At 48.6% G+C, this 17,033-nt stretch overlaps 1 protein-coding gene across 1 annotated transcript; it reads right to left on the bottom strand.

Moving 5' to 3' along the window:
• Positions 1–4,758: 4,758 nt before the first annotated feature.
• LOC141474957 (gametocyte-specific factor 1-like) lies at positions 4,759–12,628 on the bottom strand. Its single transcript, XM_074163056.1, has 6 exons — positions 12,607–12,628; positions 10,655–10,752; positions 7,968–8,094; positions 6,876–6,962; positions 5,757–5,817; positions 4,759–4,906 (listed from the first exon to the last, which is right to left on the bottom strand). The coding sequence occupies exons 1-6, from the start codon at positions 12,626–12,628 to the stop codon at positions 4,759–4,761; spliced, it is 543 nt and encodes a 180-aa protein (XP_074019157.1).
• Positions 12,629–17,033: the final 4,405 nt, after the last annotated feature.

Genomic DNA, 17,033 nt, shown 5'->3' with positions numbered 1-17,033 from the left:
AAACAATCAGAGGGCGCTTCATCCCAGCAGCCCGATTACAGATGATCCTGGGATGTTAAATAGTCACGACGCTGGAGGTAAGGTCATCTTTGTTTTTTACATCCTTACAGCCTGTCAGTCTTGCATTCCCGAATCACTGCAAGGAAATTATGGAAACCAGCGAAATTATGGGTTTCCTGCCCTTCGCAGGCAGCGTGTGTGCAGGACGTGCTCGAGGAAGCTGCCCAGAAGGATTTCACATCTCAGAGCTCTGTCCTGCCTTGGCTGCACTGACCCCACAAGACAAACCCACTTCTCATGGTCCCTGAGCCCCCATTATTTTGGTCAAGGGATGTTTGGAATTCACAGCCATGACCTTCCAAGCCTGTTGGAGAGCAGTGCTCTCCCCGGGGCTGGGGACCAGGACAACATCCCTCCTGGGAGTAGGAGCACCCAAAACTCAGCTCCTCCGCAGCGCAGACAAGTGCTGAGATGTGGCAGTTACTGCACTTCGTACCGCCAGCCTTTCACCAACCGGCAATTAAACGAGCTTAGGTTAATGGGGCCCCAATTATGGCATCTATCTGTAAAATTATAACGTTCTGGCCCACAAATCCTGCAAATAAGCTCCTGCAGCTAAAGCAGAGACAATCACACAGCTGACACTTGTCACCACTTTCATTCAAAGTGAGAAGAAAAAAATAATAACGCGATGAAGGTTGCGTGGAGGGGTCACTGTGTGAGCATTTACTGACTCAACAGAACAAGAGTGTAACAAATCACCGCAGATGTCTTTTAGAAACATAAAACGGGTCCAGGCGGATTCATAACCTTTTTATTCTCCATTGCCAACAAGAACCTTGACAGAACTGAACTTTAAAATAATCCTAATTTTTGCACATTCTACTCGCCAGGTATTATTTTACGCTGGTAGTAATGCAAATGGTGAAAATTCAGTCTTTTGAGAAACATTCTTTCCAAAAGGCATTAATTTCTTCCCAGAAAAATACCACGGCTGGTTTCTTAGCTCTTTGCCTTTCTATATTTAGATCCCATTTTGTGCTTTGCACCCAATTTTAGAAATACAGATCTTAATCCAAACATTTACACAGTCCTAAACGTGTGTTTTTAGTGATTTAAACCCTTCCTGCATCCCCACACTCCGCTGCCCTCTCCCCCAACACAGAACAGTTACATTAGAGCTTTCAAACGTGTCTTAAGTGTTAGAAAACGACAAAACCCTACTGGAAACTAGACAAGGACGTAAGCGTACTCTTTGAACTTCACCTGTTTGGGATTATGCACATTGTAAAGAATTGGCAGAGGATTCTCCGTTATCGTGTGACTCGAGGCATCTCGTACCCAGGTGACAGAGTTAAGGCTTAAAGGTTGAGGCTGCAAAGGCGCCATCGGGACCTTTCTAGGGGAAAAGACAGAATTCCGTAAGTGACAATGGACTCGCAAACCCAAACTCTCCGCTTCCCGTGCCCTCTGTGGGCAAACTCCGATGCTGACAAGATGAAAAGCAAAAAGCACACACACATAAAAATACTTCTAGGTTTGGCTGATCCTGGTGATTTTAATGACACATTACACAGAGGGAAGTCTTGGCCCCTTTACGGCTGGAGGAATTCTCGGCACTGACTTCCCGCTCTCCGGGCTGTAACAGACCCTCGAATACCGCTTCACTGGCTGTAGGTGGCATAAGCACAGCTTATTGCAGAGTTTTCTGTGCCTCCCCGGCAAACGGTCAAACCTTCTCACAAATGCCTAGTACAAGCTCCACAGAATCACTCCAGACACAAGGAAGGACATGGACCTGTTGGAATGGGGCCAGCGGAGGGCCATGAAGATGATCAGAGGGATGGGGCACCTCCCCTATGGAGACAGGCTGAGAGAGCTGGGGTTGTTCAGCCTGGAGAAGAGAAGGCTCCCGGGAGACCTCATAGCAGCCTTCCAATATCTGAAGGGAGCCTACAGGAGAGCCAGAGAGGGACTCTTGGTCAGGAGATGTAGTGACAGGACAAGGGGTAACGGTTTTAAATTGGAAGAGGGGAGATTTCGATTAGATATTAGGAAATTTTTTACTGTGAGGGTGGTGAGGCACTGGAACAGGTTGCCCAGGGAAGTTGTGGCTGCCCCATCCCAGGCTGGATGGGGCTTGGAGCAACCTGCTCTAGTGGAGGTGTCCCTGCCCAGGGCAGGGGGGTTGGAACTTGATGACCTTTAAGGTCCCTTCCGACTCTAACCATTCTGTGATTCTATGACACCAGAAACCCCCAACACACTGACAGGTAACGGTGCTTTGCAGATGCGAGACACATGCTCACGGTGCGGAGTTGGAATTCCTGGAAATTACTCTGTGGTGCGGTTCCCGACTTCCACCGAAACGGGACCACAATAGTTCCTGCTACAGCAAGGCCTGAACTCACATGAATCTGCCAGTTTTGCTGAGCATTTCCCCTCCCCTCCCCCAAGTATAACTGCATCCCTTCGTTTACAGGTAGCAAAATCGTCCCCTCCCGCCACTCAAAACCCATCAGTGCTTCAAGAGATCTCCTGCTGTTTCCAAAGCTCCGAGGCAAGTAGAACCTCACAGACCATCAGCGCTGCCACTGACAGCTGAACCACAGAGACCTGCCAATTCCTGCCTTTTTCCTATGAATTACTCACCCCTGTCTAAGGAAGGAGGATTTCCGAGTTGGTGCTGTGTAAATTTCTCAGCCCATTCACTCAGTAACGATCACCGAATGAAGACACGGTGAACCCTGTCCTGGTGCGAGTGACACAAGATTGATTTCTCTTTCAGTAATTTTATTTTACAGCAAGGTCTCTTCTAATGCCTGGGAAAACTGCATTTTTAGAGGACTCTAGCGCCCGAATTTGTGAAAATATTTCCTTCACAGCCAGCTCGGGGCGGGGGTTTCAAGGTCTCGGTGTTTTTGAGCTCCCCAGGTGCAGGGATGAGGAAGAGCAAGACCCGGGCACTTGACCCGAGCTGCCAACAGGGTTATTTCATACCATGAATGTCACATTCAATAGAAATTAGGAAGTTTGCTGAGGAGTTCTCCCTCTCTCCCTTGATGGCTGCCATCCCGGGAACTCTTGCCCCGGTGCCGGAGCCCTGAGCCCTTCCCTTCCTCCCGAAGCCGCAGGGTCCCACATTGGCTGTCCCTGTGGGGGGTGCAGGGCTTCTGCTGGGGGAATGGGCTAAGGATAATCTTTGTATATTTTATAATCGTATCGGGATCAATATTGTTTCTTTAGCATTATTAATGTTAATTATTTAGTATTATTCTATTAAATCTGGTTATATTTCAGCCTGTGAGTTTCCTTGTTTATTCCCTGATTCCCCTTCCAAGGTGGGGTCACCAGAATAATTGTCTAAACGACAATAAATTGTTGTGGGTTCTTCAAACCATAACATTTATGAAACAAATCTGTGGGGAAAAGATTTGATAACCAAGGACAGTTTTAAAAATTAAAGGGTTGCAAAAACATGTCATGGAGCAACAGCCAAGTCTACAGAGTCCTGCCACCAGGTCCAGGGAACATCTACCATCCACAGGAGCTCTTGGGTCCTAGAAAGGGAACAAACTTCCAGGGGGAAGAGACAGCAATACTCCAAACTCTGACAAGGGCGAGACATGTTTTTAGCACGAGATGGAGAAAAAGACAAGAATTTCCTCCTCTCCCCCAAGTGAGAGTGGCCTTTGCTGAAGCAGCGCTTGTCACCTTGGACACAATGCTTATCTACAGGTGACCTTTTCATTTGGTTTGGCAGATTCAGCCCAACCCTGTGGCAATGGAAGCGTCACTGGTGTGCGCAGAATCCATTCCTGCAAAGCCCTGGGGGACTGGGTTTAGCTGCTCTGAGCGGGAAACAAGACGGTCATTCCTCAAAGCACCTTTAAGCTTCTGCTTTGCTGCTGATGGCAAATAATGGTCTGATTTCAGCATCACGTGCTCCAACAGGGGAAGCTCCCTCTCACCTCCGGATGGAGTCTGATGGGTTTTTCCCCAGACGTGCTGGTTTCAGCAGCCCTAGTTTTACCCCTGCTCTGATTTAGCTGCATCCGTCAGCGAGCAGAAATGCACAAAGCAAGGAAAACACTTGGTTTAAGGTGGTGGTGGTGAAAGGGGTTGTTGAGGATGGTGTGGAAGGACTTGTTTAGAGAGACGGAGCCCGAGTGGCTGGGGACCAGGGCTGCTTGAGTTAGACCACTGTGAAGAGTATGAAATAAAGAGTATGAAATAAAGAGTATGAAATAAAGAGTATGAAATAAAGAGTATGAAATAAAGAGTATGAAATAAAGAGTATGAAATAAAGAGTATGAAATAAAGAGTATGAAATAAAGAGTATGAAATAAAGAGTATGAAATAAAGAGTATGAAATAAAGAGTATGAAATAAAGAGTATGAAATAAAGAGTATGAAATAAAGAGTATGAAATAAAGAGTATGAAATAAAGAGTATGAAATAAAGAGTATGAAATAAAGAGTATGAAATAAAGAGTATGAAATAAAGAGTATGAAATAAAGAGTATGAAATAAAGAGTATGAAATAAAGAGTATGAAATAAAGAGTATGAAATAAAGAGTATGAAATAAAGAGTATGAAATAAAGAGTATGAAATAAAGAGTATGAAATAAAGAATATAGAGGATGCTTCAAAGCAAGGATGCAGAGGATGATCCAAGCATCAGAGTCCCTCAGAAGGTGCTGTGAAGGAGGCAGGTGTTATAAACTGCCTCTCTGTCCCTGCAGCAGTGGCCAGAGGTTTCAGCAGCTGCCACCAGCTGCAGAAGTCACAGAGCCAAAGCCACACACGCAGTACTTACAGTCTTTCCATGACACGGCATATGGGAAGGACTCAGGGGCACGAACTCTCGAAGGCAAGCAATTCTTCTGTTCAAAGGTGGTGCTGGAACTGAGAGACTTCAGTTACTTCTCCTGACAAATGCACCTGCTCGAATTTATGCATTTTGCTCTCACACAGAGGAGAGCAGGGACACAAAGGGACAGTACTTTGCCACTCGTAGGTGGTGGTGCTTAGAAGAGCTGTATCTGCTCTAAACACTACAGCTTTCCAAAAAGCTTAACAAGTGAACCCAGATGTCACCGTTGTTATGGAAGGAGAGGTGTATCATGGCTGAGCTCATACAGAACTACAGAGCTCTCAGGTGCAGGACTGTCTCTGCATATGGGCTTAGAAGAAACCTTAAAACACGCTCTGGTAGCTCTAGTGGCACCATCACACCTCACACACAGCCTGCGGTCACGATCTGCTGTGGGATCAATGAAACACACCAAGGCAGCCCCATCCAGTTTGCAGCTGGCCATTAAGCTCCTCAATCCCCCCAACCCAAACTGTGATTACGCCTTGCAAAGGACAAGAGGGGGGGATTTCTGCTAACGTAGGGCCCTCATGCCAGTGCATCTGCCAGGTCTAAGGTGACAGGAGGTGACAAGGGACTGCTAGCATTGACCAGCCATCCAGCAGGACCCGAACACACGCCATGGGCAGGGAGAGCACCCTACCACGAGCACACAAGAGCTCAGAGCATCTGTGTTCCTAAGGGCTTCCTTCTCTTCTGAGAAAACCAGTGACACCGAACCAGCGCTCTAAGAATGTTCACTGTTAACGAGCATCCCTCCTCCCAGGGTTTGTACAGCAGCAAAGCCAGTCCCTGTCCAGCCATCGAGGGCGAGTCAGGAGCAGGCTGCAATATTCCCCGACACAAAACATTGTTGTAAGGAATCAAACTCGCGTTCGTTACCTGTTTATGCCAGAATTGGTCATGCCCCAAATAAAAGGAGAATCTGACTGCTCCAACGACTCTGCAAAAGCAAACAGATGTTGTGGCTCAGAACTAAGAAACTCCAGCAACCACCATCAGATCAGGACTCTCTCTGTCATATTTCTACATGTTCAAGATAGAGTAAAAGTTGATCTAATGATGAATGTGTCTGCTTCATTGCCATTTAACCGAGCAACATAAAAGCTATCGTGTTTCCATTGTCATCATTGTGCAAAAAGTACAAAAGCTTATATGGGAAGGGGCAGACGCTTGGAAACGTATCTTCATGTGAGATAGGGCAGGCATGAAGCGTGGCCAGCAGGTCAAGGGAGGTGATTGTACTTCTCTGCTCTGCTCTCGTGAGACCCCACCTGGAGTACTGTGTCCAGCTCTGGAGTCCTCAGCACAGGAAGGACATGGACCTGTTGGAATGGGTCCAGCAGAGGGCCATGAAAATGCTGGGAGGGCTGGAGCCCCTCTGCTGTGAGGACAGGCTGAGAGAGCTGGGGTTGTTCAGCCTGGAGAAGAGAAGGCTCCAGGGAGACCTTATAGCAGCCTTCCAGTACCTGAAGGGGGCCTACAGGAGAGATGGGGAGGGATTCTTTATCAGGGAATGCAGTGATAGGACGAGGGGTAATGGTTTTAAATTGAAAGAGGGGAGACTTAAGATTAGATATTACAAAGGAATTCTTTACTGTGAGGGTGGTGAGAGCCTGGCCCAGGTTGCCCAGAGAAGCTGTGGCTGCCCCATCCCTGGAAGTGTTCAAGACCAGGCTGGTTGGGGTTTGGAGCAACTTGGTCTGGTGGGAGGTGTCCCTGCCCATGGCAGGGGGGTTGGAACTCAATGATCTTTAAGGTCCCTTTCAACTCTAACCATTCTGTGATTCTATAAGGAACAGTTCTCAGTACCAAGAAAAGCTTGCTGGGTGGAGAGATGCATGGTTTCAGGAATGACCATAAGCAGGGGGTCCTACAGGTGGGACCTGAGTGAACACCCTGGACTTGTGCTGTCCCAAGTGGAGCTGGAGGATAGGACCGGGGCGAAGGCAGCAGTTGGCAGACAGGGAGGTTCCTCACTCATTTCCCAGTCTTCCTCACCTGTTTCCCAGTCTTCCTCACACGGAGGTGCCTGCCACGTGCTCACAGCATTCATCTGCTCTCTCTGGAAGCCAGAGGACTGATTCACTTCAGGAAGAGAGAAAACTCAGTGAGTAGCAGTCGATCCTGCTTCAGAGGCATTAACTGCATTGGATCAAGCTGTAAAACAGCTCTTGACTTTACAGGAAACCCTGCACAACGCAGGTCAGACACACCCAGGAGCTGGGTACTGGTCTGAAATCAAGCAACTTCAAATTTGCCTTTTTCAATGAACAGGAAAAAGACTCTGCCCCCGGGAACTCTGCAGCAGGAACGCTCAAGTGAAGAGGAAACTCGCTTACATGAATGCAGGCATCACTGCCGGCCTCAGTGCAACTCTGCAGGGGACAGACACCCATCTACCTGCTCTGTAGCGTGGCAAGAGTTTAAAGAGCCACTGCAGGGGATGGATACAGCACACCACAGAACACCTTGCTAAATATTTTGGGTGTTTTGGAGAGCCCCCTTCCACCTTGTTTCACTGGGCAGGAGACTAAAATCTTAATTATATGGCAAAGGAAGTAAGAGCAGCAGCAGAGCAGCCTAGAGGAGGACTTGTCCCATCTCTTGGTGGGAGTGAACTATTCAGGTCGCCCTGGAGAACAGATGCAGGGGCTTCCACAGCTTAGACACCTCTTTGGGAGAAATCAACTTTCTACATTGATTTCTTCATCACTGGCACCAGTGACGAAGCCTCAACAAAGGGAGATCAGCTCTACAAAAAGAAGGGCCCATCCTTCCGGTCGTTAAAGCATCCCAGCTCCTGCTGGAGGTACTTCAATATTCAAAGTCTAGGGTATAACCTTTTTATTCAACAAGCCTGGGAACAAAACGCATGCAAGTCCTACCGGGAGCATCTCCAATATTCTCCTGAACCTACCCAATAAATCAAAGCAAGTAAGACGCAAGTTTCCCCAAAGCTGCTCTGCCACACAAAACTACAGACAATAATTTGGCTTCTGCTTTTCGGTTATTCTATGAGCTATCCCGACAAACAGGAGACCTCAGTCCCCAGGGTGAACACACATCTCACAGCACGGATGGTTCTCTTACCTATGTCTTGCTCAAGGATCCCTTTGTCACTGCACTTCATTATGTGATCGCTGAGGTCAGCTCGAGGAACTAGATGGCGGGCGTTGAAGGGGCATGTGGCCAATTCCTTTGCAACTTCAGGGTAGCTCTAGACAAGGGAAAACAAAAATCATGTGCCATCTCTCTCAAGTTCGCTTATCTCTTGCTAATCCATAGGAAAAAAAACAAGGATATTTGTGATGCTGCTTTAAAAAGATGAATAAACAAGGAATGGCAATATATTGTTCAGACCCTTACTAAAAATGCAAGGGGAAACTAACATGACTGTTCTCTAAAACACAATTCACTGAGAAACTGAGCCATCCTTGAGTTGACTGAAATGAAACATACTCTCAGCTAAACTCCCTACAATTCCCTGGAACACTGGCAAGATGGTCGCATGGCTTAAAGCACAGATGAAACTATTTTAAAAACAATACGGGAGAGATGTTAGGCAAATCTAAACCACTCAGACATTTTTTTTTTAATACACAAGCACAAAGGCAGAGAAATTCCTTAAGCCTTTCAAAACATCACAGGAGCTGGCAGCATCCCACCTGCAGACACTGGTGCTGCAGGGTTACCATTCAAGTAAAACCTTTTTATCACAGACGCAGCGCTCAACTCTCACTATGGGAAATTAGCTCCCCCCCTGCAAATGATAGAGCCTTTATTAGGAAAAACACAACTTTGCCACTGTCCCAGCGCCTGCCCGGTTCCAACAGACGCAGCTCTGCTGGTCAGGGGTCAGACCTGCACCCGAGGCAGATGCAGAAGCGCCTTGTACAGACGCTGCTCGAGGCAGAGTCTCCTCCGCTACCGCTGATACATGACTGCGGCACAGGCTGCAGCACATCCAAGGCCATTGCCATTACCAGGTCCATACAGCCAGGGCTGCTGCGATCTCATGTGTCCATCATTTGCTCGAGCAAGCTGTTCTGGCCGCACAGCTTCTCAACACTAACAGGATTCAACTTTCTGTGCTGGCATGGTCCCCGTTTGTGTGGCAGGGCTGCATTTTGCACAAAGCAATGGGAAACTGAGGCAGGGGGAAGCATTTAATTGGATTTTATGCATAAGGCATGCAAAGGGAATTCAACAAGCCAACAAGCAGTGTTCAAGACCAGGCTGGATGGGGCTTTGAGCAACCTGGTGTGGTGGGAGGTGTCCCTGCCCAGGGCAAGGGGGGTTGGAACTCAATTATCTTTAAGGTCCCTTTCAACTCAAACCATTCTATGATTCTATAAGCAAGAAGGACAATCTCTGCCCAGATGCTTGCCCTGCAAGTAATTACACAGTGGCATCTTCAGATGGATCAGATAATAATCCCCGAGCCCTTCTTCTGTTAATTGCTTACAGACGCAAACTGCATCTGGTAGTCTGACTAGTGACAGTGGTGATTGCTATCTCACCTCATCTGCCTAATTAGTTAAGCTTGCCAAAGCTGTCTGCTCAGCAGTTATGGACAAAACCAACATGGTTAAAGGTTTACTTGCCAACATTGTTCACCTTGCTCTCATGCACATTCCAGCCAAAATTTGCAGGGGGTCAACAAGGAAAATTTCATAGAATCATAGAATCATCCAGGTTGGAAGAGACCCTTGGGATCATCGAGTCCAACCATCTACCCTACACTACAAAGTTCTTCCCTACACCATATCCCCCAACACCACATCTGAGTGACTCTTAAACACATCCAGGGACGGTGACTCAACCACCTCCCTGGGCAGCCTCTTCCAATGCCCGACCACTCTTTCTGTGAAAAATTCAGCCCTCTTGAATGCTGGAAAGATGGAGGTAGTTGCAACTTAGCTCTTCTCACCACTTTTACTTGTTTCTTAATATTTTTTTAAGGCACTAGTTCCACCAAAATGAATTGCTTATAAGAACTGATAACAAGACACACACCCTACAACTGCATCTTAACTAGAAGGCACAGCACTGGTATACTATTTTAAAAACATATTGCCAATCTTAAAAGAGGAACAATTGGTTTTCAAAAGGTCTCAGCAAAAAAAAACAACCAAAGCTCAATCAGATGCTGCCACTTGGCAGGTTTAAAGAAAACAAACAAACCATGAGGACAGAGGAGAAGAGAGAAGGCAATGCTTCCTATTAAATTATTTGTATTCAAATTCTGGATAAAAAATGTGAGAGGGGAAAAAACCCTCTCCTATATGTGCTGAGTCCACGTGCAGTTTCTGCCAGACGCACATTAAATAGTTATTAGCAAAACAAAACAAAAACAACCCCAACCCTGTTATGCAGCTGCGTTTCCAGCACTTAAAGAATGAGTTGCAACATCACATTTCAACCCTGACTCGCCAGAAGGGGTGCACGTAACTCAGACTGAGTTCTCCAATTGAAAGTGGAAAAATATACCTGACGTCCACGCGAGCTACTGGAAGAGACCACAATCTCCTCCCTGACCTAACCATGAAGAATCTGTATCTCTGTTCAACAGAGCCACACTGGTCTTGGGTGAATTAACATGTGCTTGAAGCTATTACTAAACAAATAAAATTATATGAAATAGAGGCTAAACAAGGCTATTTGTCAGGAACTTACTCCAGCCAGCCAGAAAATGCAACAAGAATGAGAACACACGCGTTATACCTACACATAAAGAATTACTTGCATCCAGCGGCCTGTTTGGCAGCCTGGCTTACCTTCCTACACTTCACAAGGTGATAGGGAAACCGCCCGGCTCTGATTCGATGGTGCTTATTATATGGGCATTGTATTAATCTCTCTGGATCCAAAACATCTAGTAGAATGGAAAAACAGAGAGGAAAAAAAAAAATCTAGTTAGAAAGACAACATCTAGCATCAGTAACACAGGAAAGCGGGGAAAAAAACATACCACCACATTAGGGGTGTGATCTTAGGGAGTTAAACCAGTTGTTCTTATTTTAAACCATTCATTAAGGCAGGCATCCGTTTTGCATAACCGAAGAAATTCATTTTGAAGTTTGCGGTGACTGGGATGTTAGTCAAAACAGACAGAGAATATTGAGTAGCACTGAGCGTAATAACTCTTTAATTTACCATATTAGGCAGGTAACTGCACTTACGCAAAGTGAATGAGGCCAGCACTGCTTTTCCAGCTATGTTAGAGGAGCATCAGTGGGAGGACGACACACCCACCAGTGCCCTCAGGAGCATCGTCAGTCTGAACCAAATCTTTTTTGATCAACTGCTAGTTTTGCTGGAAAAAGAATGCCAGGCAATTTAGTTTCATTTCTGAGGAAACAGCCTGCCTAACGTGGTGCACGTGACGTCTAAATGAAATTTTTCGTAAGTCATACCATTATTTAGGAGCTGAGGATAAACCAGCTAAAACACCTACGAATCTAGGCACTGAACAGTGAAGCAGCATGAGTGCATGCATGCATGATACAATTTTTCTATCTCTAGAGAAAATATATTAAAATAGAAATATTATTATCTCTATTAAAAAACACACTTCCATATTCTCAGTGAGGAAGAGGAGCAGCCAGAAGGAGACACAGGTCCCCTCTGCTGCCTGTGGGTCTGTTTATGGGGTACACACCAGGGAGCCAGATCAGCCTTCTTTCATCCTTTCTGCCACTCTATTTCCAGAGGCTTTTAGCACATTTAGGATTTGATTACACAGAAGCTTAAACAGATCTAAGAATGGGCTGCTGCTGTTTAGCCTCTCCCCGCCACCACATCCCCTTCTCTTATACACACACTGGTACTCAGTTGTCTCAAGAGACATCAGCCTACAGGCTGACAACTAGTTAAGATGATGCTCAGCAAGTCACACTGAGCAGACTTCATGCTGTCAGCCGCTAGGAAGGAAGGAAGGACCTGATCCTTCTTTCCATCTCAGCTGTGCACTGCTGCTGCTGTCACCTCTGCCACCTGTGAGTACCTCTCGCCTCCAGCAGCCAGTTTAGGTCATTAGAACAGCTGAAAACTGAATACTTCATCCTTAAGAAGGATTGACAAGATTTGTACTGGTTCAGCTGCCCCTGAAAGAGCAATCAGAAGCGGTTTCTCTCTGTGAACTGGCTAAACACAAGACCAGACCATTACCAGCAAAAGGAAAGAGACATAGATGGATATCAGAGGAAGAGAAAAGCCCTCACCACAGTACATAAACCAGCAAACACAGAAATCACAGGAGCTGGCTGCATCAGGTAAATAGGTGCAGTGAGCACAAGGCTGCAATGAGTAAAGCCTCGGCGGCACCACAGCAACCCCATGCGCAAATGCCATCCCCGTCCCTAGCCATACTGCAGGAAACACGAATCCACAACAATCCAAACAATGCGTGTCTGGAGTCAGCCAAGCCAACAGCTACAGGCGGGAGCAGCGCTTTAACCAAATTAAGTCATTATATTCAGACACTTCCCAAAGACCAGACCCCCCCATCCACACCAGAAGCGCGCCTGGTGTGGTAACCACACGTAACGCTGGCCTAGTTAAAATAATCAGCAACCCATTAGAGCCTTCGTGGCCCAGGCACTGAGCACGGAGGCTGACCCAGGCCTACTGCCATGAGGCCCGACCAGGCGAGGCCGGGCCAGGTCCTTCCTGCAGCAGAAGGCAGCCGCCTTCCCTTTCTCCCCTACAACCTCACCCCGGGCCTCACCGAAGTCATCCTCCAGCTCCATGGCGGAGAAGGGCTCCAGGGAGCGCCGGGCCTGGGGACGGAGACAGGGCCCGAGACCGGAGACGGGGCCGACGCCGCCGCCGCTTCCCCGCCAGTGGTGGCCGCGTGCTGCTCGCGCCTCTGCGCCTGCGCGGCTGTTTCCTGGCAACCGCCCCCTCCCCGCTGGGGGCCCCTCCCGCCGGGGGGCGGTTGCCGGGGCAACGCCGCGGGCTGGGCCTCTGTCATAGAGTCATGGAGCCATAGAACGGTTTGGGTGGGAAGGGACCTTAAAGCCCCCCCAGTGCCACCCCCTGGCCTGGGCAGGGACACCTCCCACCACACCAGGTTGCTCCAAGCCCCCTCCAACCTGGACTTGAACCCCTCCAGGGATGGGGCAGCCACAGCTTCTCTGGGCAACCTGGGCCAGGCTCTCACCACCCTCACAGCAAAGAATTTCTTTCTGGTATCTAACCTAAATTTCCCTTCTTTCAATTTAAAACCCTTCCGCCTCTTCCTATGGCTCCCCTCCCTGATCAAGAGTCCCTCCCAATCTCTCCTGTAGGCCTCCTTTAGGTACTGAAACTTCATCTACCAGCTCCCGCAGGACCTGTGGGTGGATTTCATCAGGTCCCATGGATTTATGCGCCGTCAGGTTCCTTAGATGGTCTCGAACCCGATCTTCTCCTACAGTGGGTGTTTCTTCGTTCTCATAGCCCCTGTTTTTGCCTTCTGCAACTTGGGTACTCTGGTTAGAGCCCTTGCTGGTGAAGACTGAGGCGAAAAACTCATTCAGTAACTCAGCCTTCTCCATATCGTGGGTGACCAGGTCTCCTGTTTCCTTCTGGAGAGGGCCCACAACTTCCCTAGTCTTGCCTTTATCCCTGACACACTTATAGAAGTTTTCCTTGTTATCCTTGATGTCCCTGGCCAGATTTAATTCTATCTGGGCTTTAGCTTGCCTATTTCTGGTTCATGGGCACTCGGACAGTTTCTCTGTGTTCTTCACAGTCTACCTGTCATTGCTTCCACCCTCTATAGGCCTCCTTTTTGCTTTTGACCTTGTCCAGGAACTCCTTGTCCACCCATGGAGGCCTCCTGGCTTTTTCGCCTAACTTCTTTCTTGAAATGCACTGCTCCTGAGCTTGGAGGAGGTGATCCTTGAATAGTAACCAGCTTCCTTGGCCCTCTCTCCCCTCCAGTGTTTTATGCCATATTACCCTGCCAAGCAGGTCACTCAAGAAGCCAAAGCCTGCTCTCCTGAAGTCCAGGGTAGCGAGCTTGCTGCAGACCCTCCACGCTACCCTGAGTCTTGAATTCTACCATATTGTGATCGCTGCAGTCAAGGCTACCCTTGAGTTTGAAATTCCCCACCAGCCTCTCCTTGTTGGTAAGGACAAGGTCCAGCATGGCTCCTCTCCTCGTTGGCTCCTCTACCATTTGAAGAAGAAAGTTGTCGTCGACACATTCCAAGAACTTCTTGGATGGCTTGTGCCCTGCTGTGTTGTCCTTCCAACAGATACTGGGGTGGCTGAAGTCCCCCATGAGGACCAGGGTCTGTGAACGCAATGCTGCTCCTATCTGCCTATAGAGAGCCTTATCTGCCCTGTCGCCCTGGTCAGGTGGCCTGTAGCAGACCCCCACTGTAATGTCACCTGCCCCTGTGTTTCCTTTGATCTTGACCCATAAGCTCTCCATTGAATCTTAGTCCATCCCCAGATGGAGCTCCATGCACTCCAGCTATTCACTGGCATAGAGGGCAACAACCCCTCCTCATCTTCCCTGCCTGTCCTTCCTGAAGAGCCTGTATCCCTCCATTCCAACACTCCAGTCATAGGAGTCATCCAACCATGTCTCTGTGATGCCAATGAGATCATAGCCCTGTTGGGCACCATCTTGCCTGGGTCTGGTGTGAGGGCAGCCCGGCTGCTCCAGAGCAAACCACACTTCATAAATCATAGAATCATTTAGATTCGAAAGGACCTTTAAGATCATTGAGTCCAACCATCAGACTAACACTGCCCAAACCACCACTAAACCAGTGTCCCTCAGCACCACATCTGCCTGTTTTTTAAATACTTCCGGGGATGGCCACTGCCCTGGGCAGCCTGTTCCAATGCTTGATAACCCTTTATATGAAGAAATGTCTTCTAATATCCATCCTAAACCTCCCCTGGCACAGCTTGAGGCCATTTCCTCTCATCCTATCACCTGTTACTTGGGAGAAGAGACCGACTCCCACCTCGCTTCAACCTTTGAGTAAGGCCATGCTGGTGCCAGGGCCCTCCTTGCCACCAGCGCCCAAGATGAAAACTCTAACCCCCTCCCCAAGGTGTGGAGAATGTGTCCCTGCCCTGGATGTCTTGCAGGAGGCTGCCGCTGAGAGGGAGCTGGAAGGTTGAGGGCATGGTGGAGCTTGATGGGTGCTTCCAGATGCTTGGAACAAGGCGATTTGGTTACCCTGCTTGATTTCTGCTCCCACAGGTCTCCCACCTCGAAGGCTCTGAGCAAAGAGACAGCTTTGAACAAAGGTCACATTTTTACACCCTGCTCTTGGGCACATGTGATGCGGGAGGAAAAAACCTGCGGTTTTACTGTCAAATTAAATCAGAGATCCCTGCTGCTTCCTCTCCCCACATTACTGGGTGGGGGGCAAACCACTCACTTTTGCCTTGATTGCCTCTTTTTGCAACCAAAATATAAATGCTGTTTGTTTCAGTGGCCAGTCTGGCCCAAACTACAACATGAATGGATGTAGAAATGGATGGAGAGATACTTTTTGGAAGCAGAAGACTGGTGATGCAGGGGCCTGGGTTCTGCAAACCACCACCCGGGTCTCTTCAGCTGCAGGGATCCCCCATCTGTGCAGTCCAGTGGCCAGAGCACAGCGTCCACGTGGGCACGGGCTCGTGTGGACTGTGTCCAAGAGCAGGAGTCTGCCTGTGCTGCTGTGGCGTGGGACACACAGGCCCAGAGAACATGGATGTGTGTGGAAGATGGCTGGGTATGGGGTTCATGAGCTCCTCTGGGGCATGGACATGCTCTGCTCTGTGAGGGGTTGTTACATAGGGCCTTTCAGGGGTGAGGGAAGGAAACCTGAACGTCTGGAAGAAGAGATGAGTTTTCCACTACAACATGGTCTTAGCCTCTCCCTCCAGTCCCCTCTTTTTCCAGGGCAAGAAGAGGCAACCAACATCTGAAAAAAAGTTTTCTGCACTTTGGAGGTCAGTGTAGACTCCAGTGTGTTGCTCCCTTGCAAAGTTTCCTCATAAAAACAATATGAAGACCATCACAACTTGGCTGCACGGACCTCATCCATTCCTGTCCACGACACAGACTTTGATACTGCCCATGAAGCACTTCTGGAGCAATTTGGCTTCCATGGCTGCATCTCTGCCATCACCTTTCACCAGTGGGGATTTGAGCTGGAAAGCCCCTCTCAGAGAGACATTTGCCCTAGTTGAGGTGAATTTAGGACCCATGGATTGAAGACATATCCACGGAAAGGCCTGCTGTTAGGCTGAGACTCAGGCCCCCTTCTGCTGCCCACTCTGACACAATGGACCCTCCACAGAAGCATTATGACATCTCTCCAGGAGACCTGGTCAAGCAAAGGGTTTCATCACTGCCCCAAGCGAGTGTTTGGTCTCCTGGGATCCCAGTGGGGTGCTCCCAGCTCTCTTCCTCTCCTATGCATGTGAATTTTCAAGCCTGGTGGGAAAATTTCACTCCATCCTGGCTCCTCTTGGGCACTGGGAAGTCCCCTGCCACTGTCTCTCCCCAGCACTGTCGAAGCCAGAAAATCATCACCGGAGCTCAAGGATCCAAGTCCCTGAAGGTGAGTCCTGCTGTGCTGATGTGCCCAGGGCCCACTGAGGCCATTGTTTGCTCTCTGGCTGACTGTCCCCTCTGGGCCTGCATTGCTAAGATGCCTTTTTGTCTTCTGTTTGTCTGTCCACGAGAAAACAAATTCCTCTACCCTGTTCTCTGACTGCAGCAAATCTGCTGTAGGTGCCAAGTTAGGGGGACACAGCTTCTCTGGTCAGGTCGAAGTACTCAGGACAAAGGGCAAACCCAGAGATTACAGAGCCTACAGAAAAATTCAACTTGTGCTTGTGCTGCTGTGTAAGACACACACACTGAATAGTTTTACTGCATCGTCCTCCTGGCACCCATTGTACTGTGCAGGTTGTATCCGTGACAGGGATATTCATGATCACAGCTCTGCCATTTCACAGAATCACAGGATCACAGAATGATATGGGGTTGGAAGGGACCTCTGGAGACCATCCAGTCCAACCCCCTGCCAGAGCAGGGTCACCCAGAGCAGGTTGCACAGGAACGTGTCCAGGTGGGGTTTGAATGTCTCCGGAGAAGGAGACTCCACCACCTCTCTGGGCAGCCTCTTCCAGGATTCTGTCACCCTCACA

The sequence above is a fragment of the Numenius arquata genome, chromosome 23 (assembly GCF_964106895.1).
Source record: "Numenius arquata chromosome 23, bNumArq3.hap1.1, whole genome shotgun sequence".
In the NCBI taxonomy this organism is placed as follows: domain Eukaryota; kingdom Metazoa; phylum Chordata; class Aves; order Charadriiformes; family Scolopacidae; genus Numenius; species Numenius arquata.
Note: the sequence above shows the minus strand (reverse complement) of the source record. Positions and strands in the feature narration are given on the sequence as shown.